This window comes from Physeter macrocephalus, chromosome 8 (assembly GCF_002837175.3).
Source record: "Physeter macrocephalus isolate SW-GA chromosome 8, ASM283717v5, whole genome shotgun sequence".
NCBI lineage: Eukaryota > Metazoa > Chordata > Mammalia > Artiodactyla > Physeteridae > Physeter > Physeter macrocephalus.
This window is the reverse complement of record NC_041221.1, coordinates 24,786,604-24,811,893: the sequence shown is the minus strand read 5'-3', so window position 1 is coordinate 24,811,893 and position 25,290 is coordinate 24,786,604. Positions and strand designations below refer to the sequence as shown.

The 25,290-nt window shown below is 48.7% G+C and overlaps 1 protein-coding gene across 1 annotated transcript in view; it reads left to right on the top strand.

Annotated features, from left to right (window-relative positions):
• The first annotated feature begins 542 nt into the window (after window positions 1-542).
• The window catches only part of DAP (death associated protein), a 65,325-nt gene continuing 40,577 nt past the window's right edge, over window positions 543-25,290 (top strand). Inside the window, exons 1-2 of the mRNA XM_024118298.3 lie at window positions 543-754; window positions 12,990-13,086. Coding sequence (XP_023974066.1) covers window positions 700-754; window positions 12,990-13,086 — 152 coding nt within the window. The 5' untranslated portion in view covers window positions 543-699. The remainder of the gene's footprint in view (window positions 755-12,989; window positions 13,087-25,290) is intronic.

The following is a 25,290-nucleotide window of genomic DNA, read 5'->3' as shown; positions in this document are numbered from 1 at the left end:
CTCTGCCTTTCTCTCCCGGGCGGAAGGCGCTCCCATTTGCAGCATCTTTTAACAAATCCCCGCTATTCTTGGGCCCCCGGTCGGTCCCACCTGGAGTCTCATTTCCGCACTTCACCGGTCGCTCCGAGCGTGAGCCGGGTGAGGCCATCTGGCAGACGGGCCGGTTCCCCGACGGCACGCAGCCCCCCCTGGGCGCCCCACTGTTGAAGCTGTTTCCCCACCACCGTCACCGTCTATCTGGAGGGCTGGTGGAGCACCGTGCACGGAGGTGCCACCCTCCTGCTGGGCTCTCTTCAACCTCGGGCGACTGTCCCCGCCGGCACCAACGCCCGCCTCCTCTAACCGCCAACACCCCGCCCCCGCTCCCCTTCCTCCTCCGCCCTTGGCCGAGGTTTCCAACGTGGCGCCGCCGACTGCGCATGCTCAGTACCCGGGGCGCGCGGGCGCCGGCGGGGCGGGGCGGGGCGGGGCGGGCGCAGTGACGCCACCGCGCAGCCGCGGGCTGGCGGGGCCGCGCCACGTAGGCGCGCGGCGGCCGCGCCCCCTCCAGGCGGCCGCGGTCGGTCCGCCTGCGCGCGGCCCCGCCGCCCCACGCACGCGCCACCCTCGCTCCCGGCGCTCACGCTCGCGCACACTTCTCTCCAGGCCCGCCAGCCCTCGACGACGGCCGTCCAGGTCCCTCTGAAACCCGGTCGCACCATGTCTTCGCCTCCCGAGGGGAAGCTAGAGACGAAAGCTGGACACCCACCCGCCGGTACTGACTCGTTCCCACTTTCTCTCCTCTCGCGGGCCCGGAGGGCGGGCTCGAACCCGCGGGCACGGGGCGCGGAGCGGGGCACCGGGGGGGGGAGGCAGCCGGCCCGCCTGGGACGTGTCCGCTCGTGGGGTCTAAGTTAAACTCAGCCCCGCGCTGGTGAGATCTGTTTCTTTATACGAAACATCGCAAGCCTGTGCGAGTTGCATGCAAATTAGAGTGACTTGAACAAGCCCAGATGCACAACTTGCTCCCAGAAGTTTGGGCGGTGAATACTTACTTAGAATGTACAGATGTTTTAGAAAAACGAGTATCCGAAACAACGACAAATCAGTGTTTTTAACGTCATGATGATAAATCGTAGGCTGACAGCATTACAAAAGAACCAAAGGAGCGGAAACCATTTTTATCATTAATCACTCGGTATGACTTTTTTCCCTCCAGTTTCTGTCGCATTCTGCTTTTCCTCAGAAGTGGTTTTGTTTTTTGCTTTTGCACATCCTAAACTTCCGAGCCAAGGAAGTTAAATGCAGGAAAGAGTCATCATTCTTAGAAAATGTGTCTCTAACCAGCCTTCATGTTCAAACCGTCTCCTCCCCTTTCTGAGCCCTGTTCCTGTTTGCTCTTTCGAATCTGCCCAAACTGGTGGATTGCTTTTTCTCCTTTCCTTTGGAATGACGATCGACCCTAATGGAAGGACACTGGGAGGGAATCAAAGGTGACTGGGTTCCAGGGTACGAGTCACTTCAGTGTGGGGGGTTTTTAGGGTCTTAGTTGCACACGTTAAAGTATCAACTCAGTTTGCTAATAACAGAAGCCATGGCCAAACATGGCTGCTTTTTTTGGAACATTTGTGCCATCTTCTTGTTAGAGGAAAGAGTCCCCTAATTTCTGTCTGCCGCTCCCCACTGTGGGGCGCTAATTCTCTCCCTCAACACGGTGAATAGAGAGGTTCTTTACATATGTTGCATTCCAGAGTAGGGAATGCTTTTCACTAGTGGAGCAAGCTCTGAACAACAAGACTGACTGGCACTAGGAAAGAAAACTGGCTAAGCGATGCGTGGGGATGTAAGAGCGTGGAAGTTTAGAAAATAGTTCCACTGTAATGGAAAATAGACTTCGGGGGTCTGTGTGTTGAATTAGTTTAAAATTAAAAAAGAACTTCAAAGACATTTCCTTTAATGATAACTGACTTTTAATTCCTGCCGCTGCGGGTTCATGTCCATCATTCCTGCCTGATGACCTGGGCAGCACGGCAGGAGCGAACACCTTCATTTACACGCGTGGCCATGGACCACGCAGCAGCAGTCTGCACAGGGCTCCCCTGTCCCCGGGCAATGAGTGGCATTAGATGTACGTGTTGGAATGATACCAAGGCAAAGTAGCAGTAATGAGATTGCATATAGAGACAGCCGTAGGGAGAGTTTTCAGATCAGATGTATAAACTGTCTATATTAACTCCCTGGGAGAAACTTCATGAAGGACTCTGATTTTCTTTGAATTGTAAACAGCTAGGCTGTGAGAGTTACAAGTTAAACATCTTATTTATGCCCAAGGAAAGGGGAGGCAGTGTATTTGTGCTGCTGTAGCAGTGCACTTGGGTTTTAAGTTTGGAGGCCTGTCACTTCTCTAGGGTTCAGTTTTCCTAATCCATGAAATGGGAGGTTCGGGCCAGATGGTCCCTGAGAAAGTAGCAGGGCAGGGCTGCCTTTGTGCTGTTCCTGTCGCCATCCATCAGGATTGGAGCCCAGGGGCGGTTAGTCCCACAGGTAAACTCCTCAAGTGACTTCAGGGCAGGTCCCTTAAGCCTTTGAGACCCCCGTCCAGCAGGAGCCGCTAAGGAAGCTGTCACTGTCATCCTGCATTTCCCAAGGCCGGTCACACTTGGCCAGGGGTGCAGGTTAGAAGGAGACCTTTCGTCCCTTGCGGTATGTTGCCTCCCAGGTAGTACCGCTCAGGTGCTTTTTCTCCCTGTGGTACAGAGGCCCCTGTGTGGAAACCTGTTTTGGCAGAAAGTTCTGGGTGGCCTCGTTTACTCCGGTGTGATCGGAGGTTAGACAGTTCTGCAGATGAGATGTTAAAAAAAAAAAAAAAAAGGCCACCGCTATAATAAAGGATAATCATCACATACAGCCCAGAGCCCAGTTCATAAATCAAAATAACAGCCTTTAAAACACTGGGAAAACGTTCACTAAGGGCTTAAGTTGGACAACAAGAGCTTGTGCTTCAATCTGCAATTGAAAACAATAAACCTCTCCTCCATGACTCTCTTCTTTTTCCCGTTTTCTCGTTATTGCTGTCTGAACCCGGGATGCTCCTGTGCCTCCGCCTGTCCGCCTGTTCTTCCTGCTTCCAGGGCTCGGTCCCACTGACGCTCAGTGCCTGGTTCAGCGTACTCAATAAATAGCTCCCGAGTTTCTCCAGAGCCTCTTACTGCCTCTCCCTTCCTCCGTAGCACGTGCAGCCCACGACTCCCCTCCACTGCTGAGCCGTCTGCAGCGTGTACCGGGGCTGCGGGTTGGACTGTCAGCCAGCTTCGGCAGCAGCATCGCAGCAGAGACTGTAACCAACGAGTGTTACGACGTGCGGGATAGGGGAAGAAGAAGAATTTCCCCTTTACCCTTCTGGGTTCTTAGCTGAGATCCCCCTAAAGATAAGGGACAGATTAACAAGAGAAAAACAAGTTTAATAACGCGTCTGTCTCCTGTATGCATGGGAGATACTCAAGAAAAATGAGTAGCTCCCAACCACCACCTTAAATAGTAAAGATGAAAAATGCCAGGGAGAAGGGGAGGCCCCGTCATGGGAGGGAACCAGGAAATGCCCCAGGGGAAGGAAGACGGTTATGCAGATGTAAGATTCTCCTCCAATTTAGTCATCCTCTTCTTCCTGGTACAGAGGGAGAGACACTTACAAGTGAAGATTTCCCTTATAAATGTAAACGTTCCTAACAAGGGTCACTTCTCGGTATAGGGCTTTTCCTTGTGTACCGTTTCTTAACCAGCTCGAAATCATACTTATGCCAAAGAGCCATGTTTGGGGGTGGCGTGCTCTGCTCCCCTTCACCAGCCCAGTTCTAATCGCTTGGTACTCATGAGCTCATTTAACTAGCAGTCACCTTACAGTCGGGATAAGGAGGACAACACCCTCTGGAGTATTGCCGACACCCCCAAGACTTGAGCCGGCAGCCCTTCTCGACGGGGGGCTCCATCACTTGCCAGGGGCCTCCTCCCAAGGTGTGAGATTAATGAGGCTTCTGAAGAGCCTGGGAGAAAGGTGCTAGGCGAATAAATACAAAGTCCACCCACTGAGTGGTGGCTGGCGCCGCATTGTGTCCTGCAGCGCGCTGGGGGCCGGGTCCTCTGGAAGAGTAACCAGGTCTTCATGATTTGAGACCTTGCCACTGCCCTTGGCCACAGATATCTGCGGAGACGTGGGCTGAGACTGCTTGTTGTATGGGAGTTCTGGCAAACGCAGATTAGCAAAGTGAGGGAGGTTCTGTTTCATCGAGCGGCAGCGCTCTGATCGCGGCAGAAGCAGGGACGCGATGCCAAGCCCCGCTATTACTCCTGCCGGTCTCCATGAGTCTGAGGTGGCGACCGGGATAACGTCTCTTTGTGAAATACGTTTTGCTGGCCCTGGTCCCCCCCCATTTCCAAGGGGAGCCAAAACCGTATGTCAGGAAAGTTCTCATAAATCTAATACAGGATAGCTTGGAGTGTTACTAATGTTACGTATGGTTTTCTCTCAAGAGTAGACTTTATGTCCCTTCTAGAACTGAGTCAAATGGATTTATTAAAGTAAAATAGGAAAGAGACCACTTTGCTTTTCTTTAGTAACTTCAAAATAATTCAGTTCTCTGTTCTCTGAGTCAGTCAGGATGCATTTAAAGGGTTGTGGGTGATACTTCTCCCCGAATTATCTCCGTCAGGGGTTTTCATATTATCGCGGCCACTCTGTTGCTAGAAAGGCAAGACTGATTTGGTTTTTAGTGTATTAACTGTGCAATCACAGGTGTGCTAAGCACGCCCCCAGCACCCTCAACCCAGTCACTGATCAATGCTTGAAGATACAGGAGAGAGGTCTGCCTTTGCTTCTGCCATGCCAAGAAGAAAGAAAGACCCTTTCAGTCACTGCATTTTTTTTTGATAATAATATTTTAATTATAGTATGAGCCTTTTTAAAAAAAATTTATTTTGTTGAAAGTCACTGCATTTTTTAAAAAAGCTTCCTGTCAGGGTGGACCGAGCTCCTCTAAGACGTGTTTTCAGTTTCCCCTCTGTGCTCTAGGACTCCGGGGGACAGACGCGTCCTCCTCTTTTCTGTGAGTGTCCTGTTTATTTCAGACGATGCCTGTGCACTCTTGCTTGGTTTTGTGAGTAGTTTCCCCTTCCCAGCTTCAGAAATTCTTTTGTTTGGATAGGGACTATTCACTTTTGTATAAAGTACTGTATTCGTTACAGTTTTATATCGTACTCACTAATTGTAACAGACAGCCCCAAATCTCAGTGACTGAGCAAGTCAAGGTTTATTTCTCTCCCGGTGGCCCTCCTCCCAGGAGAAATGCAGAGGCCCAGGTCCCTCCTGCCCAGCGACTCCGCCTCTGCGGAGGGGACTGAGTGCAGGCCACGGTGCCGGGGCCTTGTGGTGCTACGGCCTGGGAGCGGCGTGTGTCACTGCGTTAGTTTCCTGCGGCCACTGTAGCAAAGCGCCATACATTTAATGGCTTAAAACAACACAACTTTATTATCTTCCAGTTCTGGAGGTGAGAAGTGCAAAATGGGCCTCACTGGGCAGAAGTCATGGTGTTTGCAGCTTCCTTCTGGAAGCTCTAGGGGAGAATCCATTTTCTTGCCTCTTCCAGCTTCCAGAGGCCATCCACAACCTCAGTTCCATCTGCGACATTCCTTCCCCTTTGCCATGCAGCCCAACACACAGACGGGTTCCAGGGACTAGGGCGTGGCCATCTGGGGAGGGCGCATTACTCTGCCTCTTTTTGCTGTATTAGGGCCACGACCCAGGTAAATGGCCCCAACCCAGCCGCAAGGGAGGCTGGGCTTAGGGTTGATGAGCGCTGCCTCACTGCCTGTCCCCGGGTACCTCCAGGCAGGGACGCGACTTCTCCGTGCACTTGCTGAAATCCGCCGCCCTGAACGCAAGGTTTTCTCCTGCGGCTGCCCACCCCCTCCTCGGGTTTGGCCCAGTCGCCGTCGGGCTGGTCCTTGTCTTGGCCTGCTCACCACGCAGTCTGCCGTCTGGGGCGGCCTGTCAGGGGATGGAGCGGGCCCTGCGTGGAAGACGGGCCGGCCTGTCCAGTCCGGGTCCACAGCCCCATGGCCCTGCCCCGTGCCCCACGCCTCTGAACGCCACGCCTCCTCCCCTGCGGGGTAAGCGGGGTTGCCGCCGCGTCGCTGAAGGGCCTTCCCACCTTAAGACCTTCCGACTCTGAGCGCAGAATAGCAGTTTCCCTTGTTTGGTCCTCAGTTTTCTTAGAGAGGAAACCGTCAGGGCTGCAAGTTCAGCAATTTATCTGGGACTCGCTTTTCAGCGCAAGCATCACTTTCCCCCGCTGCCTCAGGCCCGAAAGCTCCCGTGGGGGGAACTGCACTTGGCCTCGGGGGTGAGGGGTGCCGGGGCTCCCGGGGTCCCCATGACTCACTGCCTTTCACCCTTCATCCTGCACTCTCCCTTCACGGGGCTCCCCACCTCGGGGCCACCAGCCTCCCCCGACGGCCGTGGCTCTTCTGCTGGCCAGGGAGCCTCCTCTCCTGGTGGAGCCCTTCCTCTTAAGCAAGAGGGACCACATTCCTTTGCCCTGAGCCCACCAGTGGCCCCCGTCCCCGGGGCTGTCTGGTCCCGTGTCCACTTTGCTCTCCGGCCCCAGTGCTGCCCTCCGGGAGATGATTACGTTCTCGGCTACCCTGCAGCTCTGCGTGTTTCTGCTTTGCTTCCTTTCGTTCTCACCGGAGCAATGCTCGGAGCCTTTCATCTCCTTTTTTCGCGTGGATTTGGTTTCCTTTGAATCACATTTCAGTAGCTCTTCTTGGGCAAGAACAGAGAGAGCGTCCGCTCACAAGTCCTGCTCAGCAGGCAGCCCGGGCTCGGGCTGCTCCCTGGTGCAAGGTGCATTTACTGTCCATCGAGGGGCACCCTTCTTATCCCCCGGCCCGGCGTGCAGCTGGGGGGGGTCTTCCTAGCCTGCTGTTGAGTGTGGGCCCAGAGCCAGCTGTCGGGGAACATCTCACAGTCAGGCCCCCAGATGCCTGAGGGGATCCCCGGCCCTGATGGGATAGGTCATCAGCTGCTTCCTCAATATTTGCCCACCTGACAAAGTCTGACCTGGAGGATGCTTCCTCTTCCCCCTTTGCTCCTTGGGTAGGAAGCTGCTCTGCAGAGAGCTTTCAACATCAAACACACTTTCTTTCCTGGCCTAGACCCTCTCCATGGGCCATCACTCTTGTCTCTCTGAGGGGGAGTGTCGCTCTGTTTCCTGGAATGTTCAAGCAGGGCAAGGCCTGCAGGTTGTGATTAAGGGTGCAGGCTGCTGGGGACAGAAGCTTGCTACCTGTGCGACCGGGGCCACTGGCTTCCCCTCCTCGTGGGGGGGGTCTACACCATAGGGTGATTGGAAAGTCAGGGGGTGGAGGGGCGCCTGGCCAGTGGTTACAACAGGGCCTGGCATGTGGTGGCATGAAGAGTGGAAGGATTCTCCAGGATCTGCAGGTCTCCAGAACTTACTTAGATGTGGTGAGATACTGACAACAGTCCTGGAGGTGGTCGGCTGACCAGGGCAGTGGAGCGCCCCATGGTGGGCCAGCACTTTGCAGGATGTGTCACTCACTCCCCAACAACCCGGTACGTCGGTCCTGCCGTCCCCACTTTACACGTGAGGACGCTGTGGGGAGGAGGTGATGAACCACCAAGGACTCGCACACTGGAGGGTTCTCTAAGTGCTAGATGCTAGTTGTGAAAACCCGTGTCCTAAGAGTAGCTGAGAGTTGAGCATTCATGGGAACCAGGCCCTGGCGGAGGTGTTTCACATGGGCTCACTCCCTCAGTCCTCAGAGAACCCCTGGGGGGAGAGCACTGCCACCCTTTCTTCACAGGCAGGACCCTGAGCCAGTGCCAGCAACTTGCCAGCACGCGCGCGCGCTCACACACACACACGCAGAGCTGGCATTTGAACCCAGGGATCTAGCGCCAGTATCCATGCCCTTAACTTCAGCTTGGCACTCCTGGTAAGAGGAAGCTTGTTATTCTTCCCCCACCCCTGCTTAAATTTATTTATTTATTTATTTTTGGCTGCGTTGGGTCTTCTTTGCTGCACACCAGCTTTCTCTAGTTGCGGTGAGCGGGGGCTACTCTTCGTTGAGGAGCATGGGCTCTAGGCGCCCGGGCTTCAGTAGTTGCAGCACGTGGGCTCAGTAGTTGTGGCTCGCGGGCTCTAGAGCGCAGGCTCAGTAGTGTGGTGCACGGGCTTAGTTGCTCCGCGGCCTGTAGGATCTTCCTGGACTGCGGAGTGAACCCATGTCCCCTGCGTTGGCAGGTGGATTCTTAACCACTGCGCAGCTTGTTACTCTTAAAATTTGAAGCTCACATTTGAATAATAAGCACCACAACAAAAATCTGAGTTGTTTTTTTTTTTTTTACTAATGTCTCAGAAAAATACATTCACAAAGAATTCTGCAAAGATTTCTGCAGAACAAACTCTGCCTTTACATTTTTTACCAATGAAGAGTCCTAGAGACAGTAATAAAACATTCGATAAATATGTGCTGTTGTATTTTTTGGCAGTCGTGCAAGTTAGAATGAATCTGTCTCAGCCTTGAGTTATTATTATTATTGCCACTTTTTATTGCTGCATTAATCACCACACATACTGTGAGAGATTGATGAAGTTAATTGTTTTTATAAAGTAGATTAAATGAAGTGCTAATGTGGGGTGACTGGGTTTGGATGTGTGTACTTACGTCAACAGAGAAGTGGAGAGGCTCCCTGCGAGCTTCCCGAGATGTGATTATTTCGAACGTCACCTTGACATTCATCCTCCATTCCTTTTGTAGTGAGTGGTACACTCTTTTTACTGTTAGCCAGTTTATAGAACACACCTGGGATTTATAGTTTTAAGGTTTTTGTGTCTACCAGGTTGACATGATTCAGAGATTATTTTTAAATGGGCATCTGTATTAGTTTGCTAAGGCTGCTATTACAAAATTCCACAGACTGGGTGGTTTCAACAACAGAAATTTATTTTCTCACAGTTCTGGAGGCCAGAAGTCCAAGATCAAGGTGCCGGCAGGTGTAGTTTCTCCTGAGGCCTCTCTCCTTGGCTTGCAGACGGCCGCCTTCTCACTGCATCCTCACGTGGCCTTTCTTCTGAACACGTGCATCCCTGGTGTCTCTTCCTCTTTTGATAAGAGCATCAGTCCTATCAGATTATGGCCCCACCATAACAGCCTAATTTTAACTTAATTGCCTCTTTAGAGACCCTGTCTCCAAATCCAGTCAGGTCTGAAGTTCTGGAGATTAGGGCTCCAACCTGTGAATTTAGGGAGATCACAGTTCAGCTCATACCAGCACCTTTAATCAGTTTCTCATGGGCATGGGATAGGGGTGGGATAAATGGGGGAGGAAAATGAATTTTAAAAAAATTTAGTGGGACAGTTCTTCGAGCCTCCTCTGTTGGCCAAAAACATTCATAATCTTATATTTCAAGAGAGTGAGTAGATAATTACCTTAAATATATTACAGAATTTTATTTTCAATCTCCATTTCTTAAGGTTTGGCAGGCTACATAACCTGGGAAATCTTGATAAGCCACCTGCAAATGGTATTTTTGTTTTCTTATTTTTTTTTTTTTTAAATTTGAACCCAAAGTGAGGGAAATCTGTAGGAATCCCACCCAAAAAAGTAGCTAAATTCAGAACAGTTAGCCTGAACCTTGGGCCCACGTGAGGCAGGAAGTGACCTGGTGTCTCTTCCTCTTTTTATAAGAGCGCCAGTCATACCGGATTAGGGCCCCATCTTTATGGCCTCATTTAACCCAAGACCCCAGCTGAAAGCTGGTGCTCAGAGGCCAAACTCATGGAGAAAGGGTGCAGGAAAAAACTGTGTCCAGCAACACAGTGGGGTGGTGGGGAAGCTGGTGTGTTTCAGCCTGGCCTCTGGATGGCAAACAAAGGCTCCTGGAGAATTTGAAACTGCAGGCCTGCCTTTACATGGGCAATGAGTTCAAATTTACACTGTTTGGCCATTCCCGTTCTCAGTTAATGTAAAAAGGATTTCCAGGTTTGACAGAACCGTGTACAGCATCTCTCCAAAGGGATACTGCCTGCACCCCACACCCCAGAGGATCCCCACAGATAAAGGCTTACTGAAGACAAGCCCATGGCCCACACTCACCCCAAACAAGAGCCAGAATCAGAGAAAAACGAACAGTGAATGAGACTCCCGAGGACCTCAGATAGTAAAATAATTAGATCTACAACCATAAGACAAGTATGCCTAAAATGATTAAATACATAAAAGAATTAAAAACACGAGATATGAGTAATGCACTATCAAATAAAGACCAGACAGATTTGAGGGGGGGAAAGCTCTAGAAATGAAAAATAAAAACGATTGGAATAAAAATTGGTCAGGATAAAAGCAGATTTTTGAGAGAATTACTGGACAGGGTTATATTTCCTTCTTAACAAAGTAAATGTCCCCTCCCCACTGAAAAGAAGTGATGGTGGCAGCAGGGAGATTCTCGTTCCAAAACCAGACCAGCAGATGCATCATTAAACACGGTCCTTTATTTCACATGCCCTCTGCTTTGCCTTCCTCTGACGGACTGCAGCTGGGTACCGCTGGCCGTGCAACAGGCATTGTTAGCTTCCTGAATCCTCCCAGGGAAATTGAAAACTAATAAACCCGAAGTGTTTAAGCCTCAGGATGCTTCACATTCTCCTTCCTGTTCGCAGCATCATAAAGAAACCAGTCCTGGGCTTTTCATAATTCAGCAGGGTCCAACGTAATTTGAAACACCGGAGGATGTGGCCTGGCAAGCTGGTTGTACTGCGTGGTCAGAGCAGGGCTGTGGCAGAACACGGAGTGGCTATCCCGAGGAGGGAGGGTGAACACCCTGAGCCCCACACCTGAACCTGGGGCCAGTGAGCTCAGTTAATACACTCTACTTTCTTTCAAGTGCCAGGAGGCTGCTTGAGCACCTCTGTCTTCGTCCTTTTGGGCTGCTATAACTGAATACCACAGACTGGGTGGCTTGTAAACAACAGACATTCTCACTGTTCTGAAGGCTAGAAGTCCAAGGTCAGGGCACCAGCAGATTCGGTGTCTGGTGATGTCCTGCTTCCTAGTTCACAGATGGCTGTATGCTCTGTCCTCACCTGGCAGAAAGGGTGAGGGAGCTCTCTGGGTTCTCTTTGTAAGGGCACTAATCCCATTCATGAGGGCTCCACCCTCATGACCTAAGCACCTTCCAAAGTCCCCACCTCCAAACAGCATCTCTTTGGGAGTTAGGATTCAACAGCCTCCCTTCTCATCTAAACTTCTCCATCTTAGGACGTGCCTCTTATCCCCTTTCTGGAGATGAAGCGTTGAGGCTTTGAGTGGCTGACTAATCTAAGATCATATAGCTGAGGACATGGAGGGACTTGCTGACCCTGAAACACGCACAGGCGACTGCCGTGTGGGGCTGGGTTTTTGGATATAAGGCCAGCGTTTCCATACTTTATCCCATGGAACACTAGAGTCCTGAAGAATGATAACCAGCATTACCTGGGGGAGGAGTTCTGTGGTGAAATACACTTGGGAAAGATGGCACATTATATGCCCCATATAAAGCTTACAGTGCACACTAAAGGCAGAAAATCTGTCTTGAGGAAACACATTTAATTCGTTCAACCTCGCATTTCCCACACTTAAGAGATCCTAGAATCCCCACTTCTGTTGTCATTTTTTTCTCTTGCAAAACATCATTAACATATTAGCCATTAAGGGAATACAAATCAAACTACAATAAGACACCACTTCACACCCACTAGAATAACTGTAAAAAGATAGACAATAACAAGAGTTGGCGAGCACACGGAGAAATTGGAACCCCTACTGGCTGGAATGTAAACAGTTCCATGGCTTTGGAAAGCATTTGGGGATCCTTCAAAAGGGTAAATACGGGGTTACCATGTGACCCAGCTAGTCCATTCCTACATATGTACCAAGGAAATGAAGGTATATGTCCATGTGTCCACATAAAAACTTGTACATACACAGTTGTTTATATCTGCATTATTCACAGTAGCCAAAAAGTGGAAGCAATGCGAACGACCACCACAGATGAATGGATGACAAAGTGGGGTCCACCGTGCGTGCCGTGGGGTACGATTGAGCCATGGAAACGAGTGAGGTACTGACACAGGCTGTGACATGGATGGACCTTGGAGACATTTTGCTAAGTGAAAAAGCCTGTCACCAAAGACTATGTATTTTATGATTCTGTTTATGTCAAGTGTCCTGAAGAGGCAAATGCAGGTGACTGGTTGCTAGGAGCTGGGGGAGAGTGGCCGGCGATGGGTTTCTGTTGGGGGTGCTGAACATGTTTGAAAAGGATCACGTGCGACTCTGAATGCACTCCAAACCAGAGAACTGTACACTCCAAATGGGTGGATTGTATTGTATGTGAATTACATGTCACTAAGGCTGTTTTTAAAAACCGAATAAACTTCTGCCAACTCTAGGGTTTCACAGCACAGTTTGGGAAAGGTTGCCACCGGAGTGGACTCTGGCTGTGTGCACAGCAGCTGTCCTGTGTCACCTGTGGCTGTATCGCCCCTTTGAAAGCACCATCGGCGTTTGAGAAAACATTACAGGCAGCGATTAAGTGGGTCTTTTTTTGCATCTAGAAGCTGAGTATAACCGAAAGCAAGCAGCCACTGTGTCCACACGGTTTATACTCTGGTGGCACTACTGCTCTTACCAAGTACTTGAAAGGAGACCAGACCAACAGAGGAGCCTTGGAAACCTTCTAAGTGGATCTGACCTAAGAGACAGCGTCGAGTGTCACATCATATTGAATCTCCCTGTGACAGCCTCAACCTCTGTGGTTAGTCACTGTCGCCGCCGGCTGGTCGGACTACCCGGGGCCATGGGACAATCACACACTCTCGAGCTAGTTCCCCTGCCGCCCGGCGGTTCCGTGTCCACACTGATCACGCCCTCTTTGTCTTCACTGCAGTGAAAGCCGGTGGGATGCGAATTGTGCAGAAACACCCGCATTCTGGAGACCCCAGAGAGGAGAAGGACAAGGGTGACCAGGAGTGGGAAAGCCCCAGGTAGGGGACTTCTGGGGGCCTTGAGACGTCTCACAAATCACCGTTACTCGGTTAAACATTAACGTTTGCTCCGTGCTTCTGTTCGCCCCTGGGCTTCGCGGGCCCTGTGCTGGGTGCTTTTCCTCTCCTGAGCAGTGAGGTGGGGCTTGTGTTCCCAGATGGGAGAAACGGCATCGAGAGCACGCCGTCTGCCCGCATAAATCCGAGCGGGTGCGTCTGTCTGTGGGCAGAAGCCCGGAACCTCCACTACCGTACTGAAATCGCCCACAGACCTTTGAAAATGCCATACTAGTTGTATCTCTGGGCTGGGTCTGGCATTCTGTGCAGTGAGGGCAGAGAACTACTCATTTAAATAATGTTTACAAACGTTAGGGCTTTGCCAGTTTCAGCCAAGCAGAATCACTGAGGCCACACCCTTAGGAGTGACCGAGTGCACTTACACGACATCTCTACCCCCAGCTTCCCGGGTCCCCGACAGCTCATCTTCCTACAACACCACCACCTCTGTTTACACCTGTCTTCCTTGGTGATTCTGATGTCAAGTTTGGTCCAGCGACCTTGATACAAGTCCATTTCCTTCCACCTGGTAACATACAAACATGCACCACCAATGCCCACCTGTCTGTGAGCCTGTCCATGTAAAGGAAAGTGGACACTAAGCTTTCTGCCTTATAACTCGCCCCCAGACAAGTCTCAGTCAGAGGAAAAGGAAGTGTGGAGGGCAGGCAGCCTGTGTTTCTGTACTTCATTCCACCAGTCCTGAACAGCACGTGGCACGCTCCCTGGGTACACACGAGAGACTGAAGTCCACAGGGGCCATACGCTTGCCATGCCGAGCAGGAGCCACACCCAAGTCTGGGGTCCAGAGCAGGGCAGGCTTCCATAAGAGTAGCTGCTGACAGCACACACCCCCTAAGAAGGACGTGCCCGTGCTTGGTGATCCCACGTCTGCTTCCATTCGTGCTGCACCGTTGGGTATTTTCTGTAAAGCCTCACGTGATACGACTTACAGGGCAGTCCCTGGAGGGGAGGACAAAATTTGAGGTGAAGTTTCTGAGTGATTATTGCCCATTTTAAATCATGAGATCAGCAACGGGAAGGTTCTGCCTAAGTTCTGGTTTTATAAAAGAAGAAGGTGGTTTAAAGAAAATTCTAGAATTTTCTTTCCCCTGGCTATCTTCACAAAGCTGTCTTTGGCACGTAACAACATCAGGAATTCTCCTACAGTCCACGGTCCTGTGTCTGAAAACCGTGGAGCCTAATTTATTTCAGAATTGAGAAATTCTGATGTTTTAGGAGAGGAAGCAGGTTTTAGGAGTATAAGACCATACACATTTCATACCGCACCCGTAGTGGGGTCTCGGGCAGCCTAATCTGTGTATGATGTTCACACCAGCAGAGATACATTTTAAAAATTTACTGGGAATTTAAAAATTCTCAGTCCAGGTTAAGTTTCGCCTGCATAAGAGTTGTAACAAAACTTTAGTTCAGCGTGTGAGAACATTCTTGGATTTGGAACCGAAGATAAGAGCATGTGGCCTGTAGTCATTTCGTCCTCTAGGAAACCCAGGATGTCACTTCCCTTCATACCCACTGGTTCCCTAAGGAAGAGAGTATGAGACAGAGGGCCCTGCCTGGAAAAAAATCCTGGAAAGTTAATGAAATGTGCTTTTCTGCATGAGTTTAAGTGGAATAAGGGACAAATAGCTTTTTCTCTGCATAACACAATGTCAATACAGTGACAGATGGTAATTTATTAGCGTGTTTAGAAATAAGGACAGAACAGCCCATTAGTTTTCTTTCTATTGATTTTTTTCTCATGAGGTGAAATGCAGCATTTATGGAAGATGTACAATTTAAATATACGTGCTAGAGGATGAACGATTGCATGAGAAAGGAGAGAGCACCCAGCTCTCTAGCTTTTAGCATCTTATCCACTTTGAAGGTTGGTTGGAATGAAATGTTTTGAAGCAGGTGGACTGCAGGGCAGGGTTTGCATATGAGCAAGGGTATGTTTGTTCCCTGCAGTCAAATTGTTGTGCTGTGTTCCTCGTGGGTGTGTTAGCTCTTGTCCTCTGGACTTTGGCTTCTCTCTTTACTGCTGTGGGTTAAACCACCAGACACACCACTGACAGAAGGGGTAAGCCCCTGCAGACTCTGAAGCTGTTGGCATATGTTGCCAATACAATTTCTTCCAAACCCCTACACCAGACCTGGTACTCTGTATAATAGGTCACTTCCATCACCATGCACTCCCCGTTTTTCTGGTGGGCTAAGTGAATAGTCATAGTTAATAATGGTCATTGATAATGTTACAGAATGCAGCGAACCTGGCCCTGTTCTAAGTGCTCTGTCCATGTTTATTCATTTGAACTACTTGCAACTGCTCTATTCTCATCCCTCTTTGAGAGTTGGTTCTTGATCATTATCCTCATTCCAGATTACTACTCCCACTTCAACGGCTCAGAGCGGTTAAGTGACTTTTCCAAGGGCACACAGCGAGGGAGTGGCAGAGCCAGCATTCCAGAGTGGCAGCTGGGTCCATAGTCGCCCACTCTTAGCCCCTGGGGTGTGTGTACCAACTGAGCGCCTGTTTTGTGCTGGGCACTTCCTAAGTGCTTCCTTCCCATTGGGTTTAATGTGCACACCACCTAAAAGTTGGTATTACTATGCCCATTACACAGATGAGGAAACCAAGGCCCAGTGAGGTTATCTGACCCAATGATATGTAGCCAGTCAATGGTCTGGCCAGGATTCAGTCCTCACCCTGTCTTGACTTGGAAGCCTATGTCCTTAATAGGCTACAGAAGCCCCCTGAACTGACAAAATATTTTTAGGATCAACAAACTGTAAATCCAAATCCCGCTATAAAATAAACGTATGGATTCTGGGGTTGCCCATAACCTATTCCGTATTCCTCAAGCCCATAATCCCACCCATGCAGCCCTACCATCAGTAGATGGCCTAATTCCAGCTTACAGCAGGGTTTCAGGGCACTGGGCTGGTTTTACTTTACATGTGGAAAGACCTCTTTATTTCCAGAATTTGTCAGACATTTAATGTTTTCCATGAATTTCCCTTGGAAATGTCATGGCATGTGACTTCCACATTCATATTACCCTAATCCTAAAGTTCTATATTCTTTCATGTTTTGATCCAAGTGTTCTCCAGATATGAAAATAAGTGCTCAGATGCCAATTTCCCCCTTAGATCTGCATTTGCAAAATTCTTCGATTTCCTTCCCAGATATTTAAAACTGGCTTTGTATTTACTGACTCATCTCTGGTGGCTTCCTTCCACAATCAGTAAATCAAGTACTGATTACAGAGAAAACGAACAACTGGAGGGTTAAAGAGGTTGTTATGTGACCCAAAAACCCCCCAACACTTTTGCTTGTAAATCTTCTTTTGCAAGTCTTTGTTACTCTTACTCCCCATAATCTTGTAATTTTTCAGATATAATAATAAAACAATTTCTTCTGCCACCAAATTGTTTTGAAATGCTCCATTTAAAAAAAGAAAAAATAATAATGTAGCGCAAATTTGAAACTATTTCCCAAGAATTCCATCAAGCTGAGTTCTAGTTACCTGTGGCTCTTCATATCCAGACAGAGTAAGAGACTTCATTGTTATGAGCTGATACTTTCCTGAGTGGCTGCTAGATTCCATCTCAGAACTGACTCAATCAGGGAAAGCTCTGATCTTCCTCAAAGCCTTCTGTTGAGCATATTAAGATGAAGTGCCCAGTTTCATTATGTAAAAGAGAAATTGCAGCATAGAATGGACTTCAATAGTCAGTAGGAGTCACTAAAAAACAGTGTAGTGGTGAACATGGACTGAGGTCCTACCATGAATCGAGCTTGGTAAAAAAAAATATTTTCAAAGGTAGGTGACAGGAAGAGTGAAGTAGAAATGGAAGGGTTTGTGTGTGGACTGGGGGTGGGTAGGAAAGGGGTGGAGAGAAGAGGGAAGTGGGGACAGGGCAGTAAGGGTACGAAGGGAGCAGCCCTTCTCTGAGCTCGGCAGTTTGTACAGCTCTGACTCAGGGCTGTGGTGCTGTTTTGTTTTCTTCAACATACCCCCCAAAATAAGCAAACAATTCCAATCATCCAGAATGTGGGAGAGATCCAAGATGGAATACACACAGTAACAGATGGACCTAATTGTAATACAAAGGCTACTATTACCAACTGAAAGGCGTGGGTGGGAGAGCGACCTAACCTAAGAACGATAATAGTATTTTGGGAAACAGTATTTTGACTGGATACTATAAGGCTAAAGACAAAAAATGCAAAAAACTGTGCATAAATGCTACACTCCAGTTAGTAAGTATGTCTTCAGGGGTTTGGGTTAGCAATTCTGAGATTGCTTTATGTGTATATCACAATTGAACAAATAAGTAAATATCTTGTGGCTAATGAAGAGTCAAATTGCTCACTGTTAGAGAAAGAAGCTTACAAATAGGAAAGGGCAAAGACTCAAATGGCTTTGTGGTGTTTAATTGGAATTGGAGGTATTAGTATGAACCCATAGTTTTAAATGGATGGATGGTTGGATGGATAGTAGATACATACAGACATGTACATACATACATGAATAAATATACATGGGGGAGGATTTGTGTACACACCTGCTGTATTTCCCAGCTGTGTTCACTGACAGGGCATAAAAGAACTGGCACCATGTAGCCATGAGACTCCCTAGGGCCAGGATCTTGGTTTCTAAACACCATTCCCCAATCAAGTGAACTAGGGTGTTTTGGAGAAGTAGTTAATTCCAGGACCAGGGCTGGAAAAATACCAGATGAGCCTGTAACAACTTGTAGTGCCAGAACATAAGGAAAATTCCAAAAAGGATGGGACATGTCAAAACAACACAGAAGTCAACCTGAAGGCACACCTAATGGCAAAGATGGAACAATTTGTGGTAAAATAAATAATGATAGTATTGGAATATAACCCATAGAGTAAAATAGATATCCATGAGTCCATACTGATATAAATAAGTTGAATACATAAATGAGAAGGGACAGCTCTTCTTTATAGAAGAATTCCAATTAATATTGGTGTAAGGAAGGCGGGAACTAGACTATCACCAATAGGCAAACAGCACAGTGGTTGTCAGCAAGATCCACTGATGGATGCTACGATTAGTGGGCAAAAATTTAAGGAGAAACTGGATAATTTTACAGTGTCAGTTTCCTCCAATATATTTATTAATTGCAAAACAAGGAATGTCTTTACATGGAGACCATGAAAAGGACGCTGTTTCACAGCATAAGCGCTGAAATAAGAAGGCAGAGAGTCATCCTGTTGGACCTCAGATGGGCACCTGCATATCCGTGACAGTCCTTTTTGTTGCTCTGTGCACGTCTGTGAATGACCGTGCAAGTGCCGCGAGTATTTCTCTCTCATCAGACTTTCACCTGCTTTTAGCCGTCACTGATAACTCCTGCCTGAAACAGTTATTACCAGATGCAGGCTCTGTTACCATGGGGCTGCCGTCACAAATACCGCAAACTGGGTGGCTTAAAATAACTGAACTGTATGGTCTCACAGATCTGGAGACTGGAGGTCCAAGATCCAGGTGTCCCCAGGATTGGTTCCTTCACCGGCAATCTTTGGCATCCCTTGGCTTGTAGCTGTATCACCTTGATCTCCGTCTTCACATGGTCTTCTCCCTGTGTCACTTCACCTTCCCTCTGTATATGTCTGTCTCTGTGTTCAAATTTCCCCTTGTTGTAAGGACATCAGTCGTATTTGATTAGGACCCACCCTAAAAGCTTCCTTTTAACTCAGTTACTTCTGTAAGACCCTATTTCCATAAAAGGTTGAATTCTGAGGTACTGGGGGTAAGGATTTCATATATTCGGGGGCGGGGAACAATTCAGTGCCTAACGGATGTCAGATAGTAATCTATGGCCATTTTTAATGGTTCTCTCAGTTAAAGTTAATTCTGAAGATAAGAAACAGAAAATTGAAAATGCTGAAGTTAAAAGATGGCACAGCCTCTATGCCTGGGAATTTTTATCTAAGCCATTATCTGCATGTGTGAACTTGAACTAAACCATGTGGCTTGCGAGCCAATTTCAACATCATCCTTACTTTGCAACGATATCATCTTGTATATCCAAGCTAGTTGTCAGCTGCCTTTTAAAAGGGATGTATCTTTCTCCCTGTGATGTGTGGAGATGCCATTGGACTAGGAGTGCTGAGTGCCAGCCAGCTCCCAAATCCTGTGCTATTTGGATGGCCTGTGTCGGCAGGCAGGACCCATGACGTGGCAGCAACAGTTGACCCGGGTGCTGGAGCGCCGTGGGCCCCAGACCCCTGCCCTCGGCCGAAGGCAGAGTCTCGATGTGGTGGGGACATTGAGTGACATGGGATGTCCTTGTGACGGGGGTAACTGGTGTCACCTGCTTGTGGACGGAGAGTCCACCTCCAGGCAAAAGCCATCTTAAAGGTACAGCAAGATCCTCAGAAGAGAAAGCACAGGAGGAGGGATGTCATAGCAGCGTGCAATAGCAATGGACGGCCCTGTCTGCCTTGGTGAGGAAAACGGGGAGAGTCTAGTTGCTGTTGGGCAGCTCTCACTGTCAGGTTTGCCTTACACGTAGGGGCTGGATGTTTGAGATGAAGGTTTCAGCAAGACCCTGGCCTCTCTGAAAGCAGTAGGGAAGGATCTGTTCCAGACCCGCCCCCGGTTCCTTGGCTGGTGGTGACGCAACTCCGGTGTTCACGTGGCATTCTTGCTGTGTGCGAGTCTGTGTCCAGTGTCCCCTTTTCATAAGGACGCCAGTCATAGGGGATCAGGGCCCCCCCTGATGACCTCACCTTAACTAATTATGCAGCAACTCTATTTCCAAATAAGGTCACATTCTGAGGTACTGGAAGTTAGGGCTTTAACATAAGAAACTTGGGTGAAGGGTGGGGACACAATTCAAACCATCACAAGCAGGCAGCACCTCAATGCCACGAGGCTTCGGTGGGTGGCGCCCAGCTCCAGTGACATCCCAACAGCAATGGCGGCTCAATAACTTGTGAACCGTGAGACCTACGTGGCGAACGACTCTTGCTTCTGTGCGATCCGTCATGGTTGCCCAGCCTGCCTTCCCGTCCAGGTGGATGCCTTGTACCAGGGCTGTGGCCCCAAACTTTGATCATGCACTCCATCAATTTAAAAAACGCTTTTCGCCTGCACCCTCCATATGTATATATTCATTTTTAAATTATACATGCCTATTTTGCTACCATTATATACATTGTAAAAGGTATGCAAAATGGACATTAATGTATTAGATCAAGGTGAAATAAGCAATATTTTAAATGTCTTGCTAACCATTATGACTTTTTATTATCATTAGCTAACATCTGAAGGTCCAGATGCCCTCGAGGTAGTGTTTCTCATTAATGATTCCAATGTAAATCTAAATTTCTAATGTCTTCCCTGGTGATTTCAGGTTTTATGGAGAAAGGGGGCTTCCTGTTACATCTGATTAGATCTTTGGTGTTTGTAATGTGGTTCACGAAATACTTGTGCCAGGGCAAGAAGCGAGAGCTCTTCTCTTTTATTATTGTTCACTTGTGCTTGTATGGGTGTTAACTTCAGCTTCTGGAGGATATTTTTTGCAGGAATCTTTTGAAGCCACATGTGCATTTTGTCACAGTTAGTTTAAATTCATTCACTATACATTTGAGCACAGATCCAGGTGCTTGGGATATATCAAAGATAGAACTAGAGGGCTTCCCTGGTGGCGCAGTGGTTGAGAGTCCGCCTGCCGATGCAGGGGACGCGGGTTCGTGCCCCGGTCCGGGAGGATCCCACATGCCGCGGAGCGGCTGGGCCCGTGAGCCACGGCCGCTCAGCTTGCGCGTCCGGCGCCTGCGCTCCACAAAGGGAGAGGCCACAGCAGTGAGAGGCCCGCGTACCGCTAAAAAAAAAAAAAAAAAAAAAAAAGAACTAGAGAATTTAATTCGTTAGCCCATTAACCAGTCAGTGTCCTATACATGTTGCAAGACATAGGAAGCAAAGGAAGGGGCGCAGGGACCTGTGGGTGGTGACCCCCTCCTTCCTCCAAAGCCTTAAGGGCCATGAGGTCGGATGATGGACAGTCAGACTGCAGACTGTAGTAAAGAGTGGTAAAGCTTAGTTTGTTGTGTTTTGGTTCTTTAAGTAAAAGATAAATGCAGATAGAAAAATTTGCACATTTATCTCGCTTTCCCATTGACGCTGTGGCCTTCTGAAGTGCAAGGACTGCCTTCCTCACTGATTGATTGGTGGTGGGTCCAATACCAGTTCTGTGGTTGTATGTAGTATAAATTAAACACGTCTTCCAAAACCTGTGGCTATCTGTATTTTAGTATGATCAATAAGAGTGCAACTGCGTCCATTAAGAAGTTTTGCCCAGAATTGTCCAGTGAACACAGAGCAGCTGGTGTGGGACGCAGATAATTTGTGTCCCAGGAGCCACGGGCAGCAGCGTTGCCGGGAGCTCGGTGTCTGAGCTCCCCTTTCACGTAGATGGGCCCCAAGGAAGACTCAGGTCTGGCAGGCAGTGAATCAAAACCTCACCGTGCCGCAGAGGGAGGAAGGATATGGGCATCCCTGTGCTGCGGGAGCCTGGCTGGACTCCACCAGGGTGAGGATGAGAAGGAAAGTACGGAAGGCTCGGCTGCCCTCCAGCGCCTGGTGCTGTTGGTCGTGGGCTCAGAGGCAGCATCCGCCCAACGTCTGGTTCTGTAAGGGATGCGGATGCGGAGATGAGGTGAGATGGGTGAGCTTCTGAGCGCCCCCGTTCCCGGTCCCGCCCCCGCCCTCCACTGGCCTCCAGCCTCCTTAGGAGACTGCCACGCTCCCCTCTACCTTTTATCAGATAGAAAAAGAGGGAAGAAAGGAAATGGAGCGATCAGCAGTCCTCTCCAGAGATAGCCCCGTTCATCTGTACTGGAGTCAGCCTCTTGGAACAGATAACTCTTTTGTTTTTATGGTGTTCCTCAAAGGGTTGTGCTGTTTATCAGGAGTGCTTCCTTATTACATAAACATAGAAACTGAATTTAAATCAACTCTCCAGCAGTTGGATTTTACAGGATGCAATATGTAAGAATAACTGCATAGAACGATGCTGCATAGGAGAATAACTGCATAGAAACAAGAGCCCCGTATTGAGTTTATTACATTACGATTACTATTCCTGAAGTTTTTAAACCCTCTATTTAAATAAACTCCCTTGACTTAAACTGGGTCAGAATGCAAAGCGCTCCGAAAATACTTGGTGAATCAGTAATAATTAGCTTAGAATTTGATTCTTTAAAGGTATGTAGTTACTTAACTTATTAACTTGATTACTTCTTCTTTTCCAGCTGGTGAAAGAGGTGAGCTAGGTAAGGTCAGTGTTAGGATGAAAATTCTCCCTCCTTGTGGGCTTATTCTCTTGGGCCCTCAGCTCTCTCTAGGGAAGATAGTGACTTCGATTTCTGGCTGTGCACCTCCTCAGGGGCAGAGATATACTCGTTAATGTGGACTAGAGTCATGGGGATGGTATTATAGCCAAGAAATCCTCACAGAATCGCTGGATTTAGAGCTGGACATACCTGAGAGGTCACCTAACCCAGGTGTTCCCAGGTGGAGCTCTTGAGAAGTGAGATGGCAGATTTCACTCAAGATCTGGCAGGGTCTAGATACCATGAGCAAAAACACCTATTAGGTAGAGATCAACAGAGATTTTTACATTAAAAAGAAGCCCTTGCCCACTCATGGGTATATATCCAAAAGAATTGAAAGCAGTGTCTCCAAGAGTTATTTGCACACCCATGTTTATGGCAGCATTATTTACAACAGCCAAGAGGTGGAAGCAACCCAAACGTCCGTTGATGGATGAATGGATAAACACAATGCTTGCGGTATATACGTACAATGGAATACTATGCAGCCTTAGAAAGGAAGGAAATCCTGTCACTGCTACAACATGGATGAACCTTATGCTAAGTGAAATAAGCCAGTCACAAAAGGACAAGTATTATATGATTCTGCTTATACACATAAATATACTTAACACCACTGAACTGTACACTTTAAAATGGTTATGATGCTAAATTTTATGATATGCATTTTTTACCACAATAAAAAAAACATTTTTTTTAAAGAAACAAACAAAAGAAGCCCTGCTGCTGTGGAAAGTAGTTTTTGGCTTCTCAAAAAGTAAACACGGCATTACCGTGAGACCCAGCAGTTCTGCTCCCAGGTGTGTATCTAAGAGAATTGAATACAGAAGTTCATACAAAAACTTGTATGTGAATTTATCACATCATTATTCACAATAGCCAAAAAGTGGAAACAACCAAACACTGCCATATACACCGCATGGTATGTCCATATAGTGCAATATTATTCGGCCATAAAAAAATGAAGTGCGGATGCACGTTACGGCATTGGATGAACCTTGAGAACATGATGGTAAGTGTAAGAAGCCAGACACAAAAGACCACACGTGATACGATGTCATGTATACGACATGTCCAGAATAAGCGAATCCAAAGAGAAGATTACGTACAGCATTACATGCAGATTACATATAGCAGATTCCTGGTTGCCAAGGAGCTGGGCAGAATAGGAGGTGACTGCTTACTGGGTCTGGGCTTTTGTTTGGGGATGACGGAAGTATTCTGAAATTAGATAGAGGTGATGGTTGTATAGCAAAGTCCATGTTAAAAGAGCCACCAAATTGTATTCTTAAATGGTTCAAATGGTGAATTTTATGACGTGTGGATGTTACCTCAGGTTAAAGAGAAAAAAAAGAAGTCCTCAGGCTCAAAAGGTTGGGAACCATGGCCGTCATCCAGCCCCCGCATTTCCACAGCTGGGGAGGCAGATGCACGCTGAAATGACTCTCTGGGGGGCCACGGCTGCACTAGTCGAGAACAGCAGGACGACTCGGGGAGGTGAGGAGAGAGACATTAGTTGGTGCCATCCGCTGCCAACCGCAGATGACCCCGGCGCACATGGGCCCAGGCATCAGGGACATGTGCTGTCTCCCATGCAGAAGGCCCAGAGTAGGTCTGGCTGCAGGGGAGGTGGGTCTTCCTTGCAGGACGGCCCTGCCCCGCTGGTGTCTCTGGCTGGTCCTGCAGCAGCTCTCTCCGGTGGTGGGTAGCCGCAGCAGGTCCCGTCTTCACATACCGATGTATGGTACCCAGAGGAGGAAACGGGCATCTCTTCTTGCATCTGTTTTAGGAGCAAGAAAAGCTTTGCCAGAAGCTCCCTAGCAAACTCATTGGCCAGAACTGGGTCCCGGGACTCTTCCTAACTCGTACCCTGTGGTGTGCAGTAACGTGCACGTTGTGGATGTCGAAAAGTCAGGCGCAGAGACCTGGGTCATGTGCGTCGTCCATGGAGGGTTCCTGGAGCTGGGGGAGGGGCGTGGGAGGGGGATTTGACAGGCCCCAGGTCTGCACAGGAGCGGAGGGAGGGCCAGGGAGGGCAGGGGAAGCAGAGGTCGGCGCCTCAGCCTACAGCCCAGGGAACAAGGTTTGGGAACCGCAGGGTCTCGATTCAGACCAGGGTCTGAAGTCGAGCTGGCACCTCGCCAACGCTACAGAAAGATTCCCCTCCCAGGGCACTCACAGACTCCCCACAGAGTGAGTGCATGTTTGAACCCATACCCATTTAGGACGGAAAACTGAGGGATTTGTGAGTTAGGCCAAATCCTCTTAAAGGTTATTCCCTGCTGACACCATCAAAACTGACCAAAGACCACTGGTTCAGTTACTAGAATTGCGCCGTGCCCTGTTCTTCTCCATCTTTATGGGACAAAGCGTTTTGTGCCTCGGTGTTTTTCCACGTGGCAGCCTTTAGTGGTTTCCCAGGGTGCATACATGAATGTCCTCCCTGCTCGAGGCCTTTCCTTTACTCCCCCCACCTCTGTAAGCACCTGCTGTGTGCTGGCCCCATGCTCTACAGCTGGGACATGTTAGTGAACAAGCCGAAACCCCTCTTCTCACAGAGCTTACGATCAGGTGTGGCCACCAGATTCACAGGTGGACAATTGGATATATGTGCGGCAAGTAGTGGGAAGGTTCTTCATCTCCTAGGAGAACTACACATGGAGGAAGCCAGCCGAATGTTCTTCACCTCTGTTAACACAACCAAGGCCTCTGGGAATGAGGTGGCCTGAGGCAGTCACCGGAGAGGGTGGGGTAGAGAGGAAATG